At 41.1% G+C, this 10,010-nt stretch overlaps 1 protein-coding gene across 1 annotated transcript in view; it reads left to right on the top strand.

Moving 5' to 3' along the window:
* Positions 1-2,485: 2,485 nt before the first annotated feature.
* Positions 2,486-10,010, top strand: part of arhgdig (Rho GDP dissociation inhibitor gamma) — a 32,492-nt gene continuing 24,967 nt past the window's right edge. The window contains exon 1 of the mRNA XM_006798030.3: positions 2,486-3,135. Coding sequence (XP_006798093.2) covers positions 3,063-3,135 — 73 coding nt within the window. The 5' untranslated portion in view covers positions 2,486-3,062. The remainder of the gene's footprint in view (positions 3,136-10,010) is intronic.

Genomic DNA, 10,010 nt, shown 5'->3' with positions numbered 1-10,010 from the left:
GGAACTTCTCAGTGATATGTGAACTTAGTCACAGATCCAGGGACTTACGTTTGTCAAACATAGCCTGTTTGGGTGCATGCGTCTGGTTTTGTTCTAAAATCATATATAAAATAGACATTTTTTTTATGTGAATTTATTGTATTGAGGGTGTTTTTGATTTTTTTTCCACTGACTGTTGCTTGACTTTAAAGACTGGCTCTAATGGGAAAAACATGTAAGGGCTGGCATACAGACTGGAATTGTGCAATACAGTTAAATATATTTGGAGAATTGTCTAAATTTGAATTCCACAGCTTCTGTCTAAACAGTGTTTTTATTATTATGTTATTATGTCATGCCCTCACCCCAGAATATAAGCTGTTGTCCCCTTACCAACTAGTCCGCAGCCTGAGATCGTCAGGAAGGAAACAACTTGCAAGAGAAAGTCCAGCTTTCTGCATCAATAAACCCTTTCAAGTTATTGTTGAAGACGTATTTTATAAGAATGTGTTTGTAATATTTCTTTTTAAAAATTTAAGGTGATTTTATTCTTAACTATTGAGTTATTCCTGTTGCTGTTTACTTGGTTTGTTTCAATCAACAACTTCTCTCAAGCTTAAAAATTAACTGCAGTTCCTCTAATGGCCACATGAGTATTGGCTCCCAGATACAGGAAGCATTAGACACGCTTGTAGCTTCAGGTCTGAAAAATGAAGCCAATACAGAAGTGTCTTAAACCTGCATTCTATCTAAAGACCACCAGATGGCGACAGCTGTGTTTGCAAAAAGGCTTCCAGTCCTATAGAAGTCTATGTGAAAACAGCTTTCTAACTTGAGCCCTCTAAACACTTTCCTGATGAGTTTATGGGCTCAGTCATTAATTTTGGGTCAGTGAATTAAAAAGTTACATCTATTTTGTAAATTTTGGTCATACTATGTTTCAAATTGGGGGGCAAACTGCAGTCTCAAAGTGCTTTCTCATTAGCAAGCGAGTCAATCATGAATCGATAGTTAAGCATTCAGTGCCACAATCAGACCCAACTCTCCTCTCACGATGGTGGAACGGCGAAAACGCTCATCTTGAGGCTTCAAAATGGCACTTTAGGTGACGTAACAGTGGCTATGTCCACCGGTTATACAGTCTACACTCGCAAAATAAGCAATTAGATTATCACTGTCTGCTGTTGCGACGACTGTATGAGAGTTTGTAATTTATTTATTCTTTTTTTTTTATTTGAAAAACTTTTCTATTTTGTTAAGGCTCATAGTTAGGGGTGTGGTCACTTTGATCTGCAGGTATTTCAAGAATTGTAGCTAGCTGCTTTCTGCAAAGACCTCACATTCACTAATTTGAGTAACTAAATCATGTTGGTGTTGTTGGCCTCTTCCTAATCATTGTAATTGGCCTTCAGCTCATCCAAAAACGTTTCCTGAAATTTTTGCTGAGTGAAGTCCAGTGTCCTTTTGCTCTGTTATCACTAGCTAAGTGCTAGCAAGCAACTGCTGATAGCTAGTGCTAAGGTGGCCAAAAACACAAGCAATGATGCTTCAAAATGCCAAGTCCAGAAGTCAGTTGCTGAAGTCATGGTGGCAAAATGCATGTTTGATTTTACTCAGTTTTATTCCAGATGCCAGCCTCTGTATTCATGCATGACCACATGCAAAACACTTTGTAATGCTGGGTTTTGATAAGCGCCAAGCTAATAAACTTCCTTTTTTATTATTACTGTTATTCCTGATGACATCAAACAACATCATGCAAACTGCTAGCAGACTCTGAGAGGGTGATAGGCAGGGAAATAGAGAAGTTGCCTCCAGTAGTATGTTAGGTGACAGCTGGACAACCCCTGAATGACAAAATAAGAAGGCATGTGTGCGTAGACATGAGTGAAAAGGAGTGTGTCTGATTGTCAAGTGGGGGAAGCAAATCCTTTTGTATTCTCCAGCACCACAACCTCCCTCGTGGCATCAGAGGTATCTGAAGAAAAGATAGGGAGCCAAAACAGTGATGATGTATAAAAAAAAGACTGAAAGACAAAGAATGAGAGTGACCGTCGTGATTGAAGCATGCCGCTGACAGGGCGTGGTCACTTAAAGCCAGAGGGAGATAAAGAACAAGATGAAGCTGAAGGAAAGGGGAAGTGAGATAAATAGGGAAACAGAGAGAGAGTTGGCTTGACACTGTGATACAAAGGTGAAGGAGGAGAGAGCGGACGCCACGTGAGAATTCGTAAAAGTAATGAAAAACGAAGAGGGGAAATGAAAGCATGAGAGAGTTGGAGGGGGCGCGAAGAGTGAGGTGTGGAAGAAAGGAAGGAGGGGATGCAAGGAAGAGCGGAGGAGGGTGGGGGAGAGTGTGTGTGTGTGGGGGGGGGGGGTAAAAGGATGAGCTCATTGCAGTCGCTGGGCTGATGGCATGAGGAGGGGAGGGGAGGGAGGGAGGGATGCGGGAGGGGAGGGGTTCCATGCTTGTCTGCGAATCGATAGCCAGCGTCTGAGCACCGCACACACTCACACACACACTCACACACACACACACACTAAACTGCAGACAGCTCTGCCGGCTGAGCCAGCGTCTGCCTACCGCTGTTCTTCCAGCACCCTTACTGCATCCAGAAACAGCTGACAGCATCCTCAGCCTTTAGATCTCTTTTTTTCCTTTTGTCACTAAACTCTAGTGTATGTAAGACTAGAAGTAGCGCAGAAAGCCGGCTGCTTCTCACGTCTGCTGCTTCCCTTCCCTCGACCTCCCTCCACCCTCTCACTCTCTCTCTCTTCCTAGCTCACACACATCCTATCACATCCACACCCACACCCAAGGATACCTCCTTGCTTCCCTCTGCTGTTTCTCTCACGCCGGTCCTCTTTCTCTTTAACCCTCTACACCTGTAAATACGTATTTCTTGTTATTTCCTCAGAGGAAGAGATGCTTGCCTGACCTCTTTTCTTTCTATTCAAACACTTCTGTGGATTCTCTTCTTTTTAATCGATCCCTGCTCTGCCACTTTGTTGCTACCTGTGGAGGTTCTCTGGTTCTACTTCAGCCTGCCGTCTCACAGAGTAAAGCCCCGCAGAGAGGCACCATGCTGGGATTGGACGTGTGTGAGTTTGGCGGTCAGGTGCTGGAGCTGCTCTGGCTAACTATGTGCTACAGAGGTGAGGCGATGAAGAAGTGCACGCGAGCATGTGTGTGTGTGTGTGTGTGTCTTTGTGTGTGTGAATTAATGCAACTTCAGTGACTGAAGTTAATGTTGCTGCTAATCAGTTATCGATTTGTGCTGAATTTTCATGATTTAGAGATAAAATCTAATTTGTGTGTGTGTGTTTAAGAGATGTTCATATGTGTATGTGTGTGTGTATCTGTGAGTCTGTGTGCAATTTGTCTCCATCCTGCCGGGTGTGGACATTTTTATGTCTGACATGAAGCGCTGCCAAGACAAGCCAAAGGTGGCAGATCAATAGCTATTGATCACATCTTACAGTATCCTGCGTGTGTCTCTTTGTGTGCATGTGTGTGGCTTGTGTATGCATGCGCATGTCTTCATGTGCATCTGCATGCACGCTGCCAGCTTTTGACATTTTTTGTAAAAGTGTGTCTGGAACGGTGAGGGAAAAAGGTGTGGGTGTGTGTGCATTTAAAAGGTTACACAGTGTATGCAGGAGTCATATTACATCACCAACGTTCTGCATTACTTTTAACAGCATCTTCTGCATTTGCAAAACTATAATAAATGCAAGATAAAACTGTGCGAGCGTGTCTGTTACACTGCAGTATTGTTGAACCCCGGTGCAGTACCAGATGGTGGTAAAGCGCTGGGGTTTCCCTTCACACAGGTGTGTGTATAAGTGTGTGTTTTTGGGAGGTTTAGAAAAGAAAAACGAGCATGATTTAAGGACAGAGCCACAGGAGCGGTGTGGTCTCTTAAGTGGAGAAGTAATGTGCTTCAGAGCCAAGAAAGGCACAGATAATCTATTCTATTAACTGTATGAATTTCAAACAGCAGTTTGACGTGATCGCGCCGCTCCAGGTGTGCAGCAGTGTTACAGCTCTCAGCTTGTTTCTCCTGCAGACTGAATACTCAGTGCTTCAGTTTCCGGCGGCCTAAAGTTCAGCTGCTTTTCATTTCTCGAACTGAAGCCAGTTTTTCTCTGTTAATCTACCTTTAATTAGGAATTTCAAAGTAAAATTACTCGCTCATGCTTCCATGCCTTCATTTAGATGCATTCATCATATTGGGTCCAATATCCTTAAACATGCTACACTTACTAGTTCCTTACAATCAAAATCTGACTGTGGTAATCTTTGCATCATTTCTTGTTGAAGATAAATGTAAATGCACCCTCTGTACATTTTTTTCCCTGTGGATATGACACATCAAATATCGTCATTTGGCCAGGACAGAATTTTGAGGACGTGTAGGAGAATTTGATAGGAACGTGGGAGGTGACTGAGTTGGAAGATAAACGGCAAGACGAAGGAGCAAAATGATAAAGCTAGGATGAATGGGAAGCATATCAGTGGAGTTTGTGGTGGAAAGAGAGCGAAGAAACATAAGAGAGCAAAGAGGGAAGGTAGAAATAGTTAGAGCAGGTGAGGAAGAAACTGGGCAGAAGGAAGATGGGGATTTATTGTATTGGGGAAAAAAATAAACATCACCAGAAAACAAAGAAAGCAGAGGGATACCTTGAGATTGACGTGTTCTGTCAGCAGCTGTTACCTGGAAAGAAAAGGGAGCAGCTCGGGATATTTTACAAAGCGTGTTGTGTGTATGTGTGGCAGATACAGAGAGAGACACTGGATGAGTGGGTGAGGCCCAAGTGGCTGAACGCTTTTCATGAGCTGTCAATCAGCAAACACTGTCTCACACAGCGAGCAGCAGGCCTTGAAAATGCCTCATGGAAATCTCTTTTCTTTTCTAGTCCCTCTGCATTTTATAACCCACATGATTCCCATGCTTGCTTCTCCCTCTTTTCTCGTTTATACTGTCATTTTTTCCTTTTTTTTACATCTGAATAGAGCTGATGCTCCATACCTGCCTCCTTCTTCCTTCACGTCTGCCCCTCTTTTTCATCCAAATATTCTTTATTCTCTCTTTAGATTCAACAACATAACTTCTGTGTTTCCCTCCCTAATCCTTCTCCTGTCTTGCCGTCTCTTGCTCACTTCCACCACTCAGGTCTGCATACACACACATTGTCAGGTGCCAGATCTAAGAAAACCACTGTATCTAATAATAATAATAATAATAATGTGTATGTGTTAGTCCCCGTAGGGGAATTACTCCTCTGCATTTAACCCATTCACCCAGTGAAGCAGTGGGCAGCCACCAGCGCAGCGCCCGGGGAGCAGTGTGCTCAGGGGTACCTCAGGGTAGCTGTTCAGTGGAGTCGTACCCCCGACCTTTCGATCATGGGGCAACCACTCTACCTACTGAGCTATCCGTGGTATCTGTTTACGCTCATCATCCCGCCTCCTTTTTTGTGTCCTATTAGTGATAAATGAGGTTTTTATGGGTGAACAGACGCATACGAGGGCAATCAAGTCAGTCAATTAGACAACCTGCTGTCTCATCAAGGCTGACAGAGCAGCTGTGGACATATTACTGCGCCTGGGTGTCTGTGTGTGTGTGTGTGCCAAACATTAACAAAAGAGGATGATGATTAAAGGGTGCAGGTTCATTTTCCCAGTCTGCTCATATGACTAAATTTGCAAAAGCCAGTGGATAATCAAGCATAATGGTACATTAGCTTGCAAGGTAAAGATGCCATGGCTGTGTTAGCAGTAATACGAGTTGGATTGGGAAGACAGACGCCCTTTCTGCTTTTAAGATTAGGATTCAAACTTTCCTTTTTGATAGAGCATGTAGTTAGAGCTGGATCAGGTGACCATGAATCTTCCATTAGTTATGTTGCTATAGCTGCAGGCGGCTACTCGACCTGCCATGATGGACGGAACAGTTCTTCTGTGGTCCATATGTGTCCATATGCCACAACTACATATTTAACATTTGCCATAATTAACATTATGTTACCATTTGTCTTCTCCCTTTTCTTTTCTCTTCTCTTTCTTTCTCATTCTCTTCATCCCACAACGCGTCGCAGCACATGACCTCCCTGAGCTGGTTCACAGAGGCTTCTTCCTGTTAAAAGGGAGTTTTTCCTTCCCATTGTCGCCAAGTGCGTGCTCATAGGTGTCCATCTGAACGTTGGAATTTCTGTCTTATATTGCAGGCTCTTTACCTAACAATATAAAATGCCTTGAGGCAAGTGTTGCTGTGAATTGATGCTAAATAAATAAAACTGAAAAACTGAACTGAAATAATAATCGTAATTCAACTACATTTAATTATCGCAACATTAAATATATGGCAAACCTTAGTTTGTGAATTTTCAAGAATACGGAGCTCAGCAGTCCTTCTGCAGTCCTTCTGATGGTCAGCAGGGGGAGACAACAGAGGGAGAGCGTCAGTATGACAAAAAGGGGCACCGGAATTTCGACTTTATTTATTAGAGTTTTGTTAAATTTCATTTTTGTTAAATTTATATGCAGTGAGTCAGGTTTGTTTTGCTGAACAGCACCATGGTGTTATGACTACAAGCGTCTTGGAACTGGAGGATGACACATTGACTTTACTTTCTGGCAAAAGCCAGCGCTGCTCTTTCTTGTTACTTTTTATTTACTTACTAAATTGAATGAGAATTGGATCACTGCCTAATGTCAGAACACATTGCATTAGTTGATGTCCACATTTATGTTTGGGTTAATTTAGAAGGTATGGTGAAAATGACATTTTCAACTTTTCAGCCTCTTTTGACTTGGCTCACATATAAGGAGGAATTCTCTTGATCCGGCTATCAGCCAGTTTTGTCTCATAATAGAGATTTATTACTGATGCTGTCCTGCTTGAGATTTGGGTTTTGACAGAATAAGCGGGTTTACTGAAAAACGTTTGATGGCTGCAGATGGCGATGATATGAAGCAACCCCACATTATGATTGCAGTCAATTTTGATTTAGTTTAGGAAAACAGATGTAAACAGTTTACCATGCATGGTGTTCTTCTAATAATAATAGCACACATTTTAGTTTTTGTCATGAGTAAAAGAGCATTTTCAGAGGTTAAAAGAGGTTGAGCACTTTGCAAACTGCAGGTGAAAATCATACTGAATGATGTCTGCAGTATCATTATGTTATTTCAAAGACGGACTGTCACTCGTGAATGTGCCAATATGACCAGCAGCTGGTGTCATTTATTTGTCATCTCAGCTTTTCATCAGCAGGGCAAAACGGGGACAGAGATTACAGTGCTTTGCTGGTTAGCATGATTAAGTGTTACGAGTGTCTCCAGTGTTGACAGGATGTCTGCATCACCCCTCTGAAATCGTAGAGGTGACGGATCAAGTGCAGTCATTTGTGGCAGGAGAGACCACACTCTGCCAGCAGCTCCACAGATGGAAACAAACCCTGCCTGCACAGTCTCCCGATATGCTTTTACAGCCTTTTTTCAGTCATATCATAGCTGTTACTGGCTGTGCAGAGGCCTGTAAGCTTCCTTTTTATTTTCAGCTATGTGTGTCTTTTTGTATATAAGTCTGCGCGTGTATCCCAGAGGTCTCGTTATAGTATTAGAACAGAGCAGTGACAGAGCGTCTCAAAGGACTATAGACCCCCCCAGCACATCAACACTGAGGGCACACACGCTCTGTCACAGACGTACATCGAACACACACAAAGAAGAAGAAGTGTGTTTCTGACACAGTGAACAGTTATCTGGGTTAAGAGAGGAGGGGGCAGACAGGAAGCAATCATGCAAACAGACGCAGGAACGTCGTGGACGTGAAACTTTGATTACTCACAATAAGGTTCCTTTTCCGTTTACAAGACAATGCTCCATTTGCGATATGTTATTTTAAATAAATATCAAAAGAAGATTTTTTTTTTTAACCTGGATTTTCATCCCAGAGCCTCCATTATGTTGATGAACAGCTTATTTGTCCACAATCAACTCCAGCCTGCAGCTTTTTAAGAATAGCTAAGCTAAAACTAAAAACTGGAAATATTTTATATCTTATATATCTTTATATCTTAAGTGGGTCAGACCAGTGAAACTCCCCCTTCTGTCAGTGTAAAGATGTTTTACTATGCATTTAATCGCTCACATATCTTTTTATAAGAAAAACCGTTTCCACAGTTTCAGTTTTTCTACATGATAAAGAAATGCTGGTGTAGTAAATGGAAGAAATCTGTTAGCACTGTAAGTAACAGATGTGTGGTTAAAAAAATTAAAATTCTACTGAGGACTCACTATAAAAATTAGACATTTCTACTACATTATTCTACATAGTAAAAAACAGGAACTCTTCTCATGTTATTGTTTATTTACTATTTAGTTACTTTGGTGTAGTATGAATGGCCTTCAAGGAGGTTTTTATTGATAGGAAAAGTTGTAAAACTTATGAAAATGGAATTAAAAGTCAAAAATATTTGCTCTTCAGCAGGCCAGTTCTGGCCCTCTGGCCATATGTTTGACACCCCGCCTTAAACTTTCAGACTTTGTCTAAAACGTAAACATTTGCACTAAACGATATTTAGATGATTTAATCCACAAAAAGAACTCCAACAAAGAACTTAAAGGATGTTTTTTTATGAAGTTACCAGGAAACAAACAGAATGAAGGAAGTTAGTGCTCCATGAAATAGTCTGTGATCTCTGTTACAGGAGTTTTTAAATTATTTTTCTACAGGTCAGAAAGACCCACTTGTAGTCTAGCTGACTGCTTGCTTTAGATGATGCTGAGTAGGGATATGATGTGATTTTGCACATTGGTCAATTTTGTTGTAGACCGTAGATAATAAATGGAGGCTGCCACATCACCCATTATTAGTTTGGAAGCCCAGAGTTTGGCATCTTGAAACCAGATGTCAGAAACACAAAGTCACTCACAGAGAAACCTTCCGCTGTCATGTTAAATCAGCTGAGAAGTAATGTTTCTAATTGTTTTTATTGCTATTAATTTCTGCTAAACCTTTAAAAAATGATCCAAAGTATATCAACTATACTATAGATTTAGTCGTATGGTAGACATGCATCACCAAGGAACCAATGAAAGAACAACTTTAATGCGTGCACTCATGTTTGTGACTCATGCCTCCATTAGTATACATTTCAGCTCTCATGTGTTCAGTCCTCTCTGTATCCTCCTTCCCCTGAAGCCCCCTCTCCTCCACCAAACAGATTGCTGTGTTGACTTTCACTAAACATGTTGGTTTAGCTGTAAATGCCGCCAGATGTGTCTTGTGATGCTACTTACATATGCAAGGCTTTAATACTTCCTTTAAACACTATTAAACTTTGAGATTTGACTACTGGGTTTTTGCATTTTAAAAACTGAAATTTGCATCTATTTAAATAAAAACGAAGAAAATAAATGATGACAGAGTGACTTACGTATCAATTTCTGTTTCTCAGACTGTAGCTAGAGGCACCTAGAAATCCGCATGAATAATAAATACCTACTCTGCGGAATAGCAATAAAGTTCATTTTAGGGCTGACGAGTATCTTTTGTTTCTTTGAAGCACTCTCTTCATCCTTTTTCTAAAAATCAAGACAAAAACAAACTGAAAACATACATTCTATACACCAAAATCTGTGATTTTAATATTTATTTTAAAGGGCTGGTTCTAACTTGTAGCGTTTAGCAGCGAGTATGTTCAGTGAAGCTGACGATAGTTTGAAAAGCAAATGGGTTAATGATGCAGTTTTATGAGCATCAAAGAAAATCCACCAGTAAATATCACTTCACAGATGGGGGCTGAGACAGTTGGAGGACCACATGGACACACTCTGATTCACACAATATGGGAAGTTTATAGCTCTGCATGTTTAGATTTAATGAAGCTTCTGAATCACTTTTGGACAAAAACAGAGCTTTTCTTTCTGTAAGATTTTTATCTTTAGAAAACTGAAGTCACCCAGACCTTTGCATCTATGTATTTTGCAGCAATGTCACCATAAGGAACCAGATTAACTG

The sequence above is a fragment of the Neolamprologus brichardi genome, chromosome 4 (assembly GCF_056152115.1).
Source record: "Neolamprologus brichardi isolate AB-2024 chromosome 4, ASM5615211v1, whole genome shotgun sequence".
In the NCBI taxonomy this organism is placed as follows: Eukaryota; Metazoa; Chordata; class Actinopteri; order Cichliformes; family Cichlidae; genus Neolamprologus; species Neolamprologus brichardi.
Note: the sequence above shows the minus strand (reverse complement) of the source record. Positions and strands in the feature narration are given on the sequence as shown.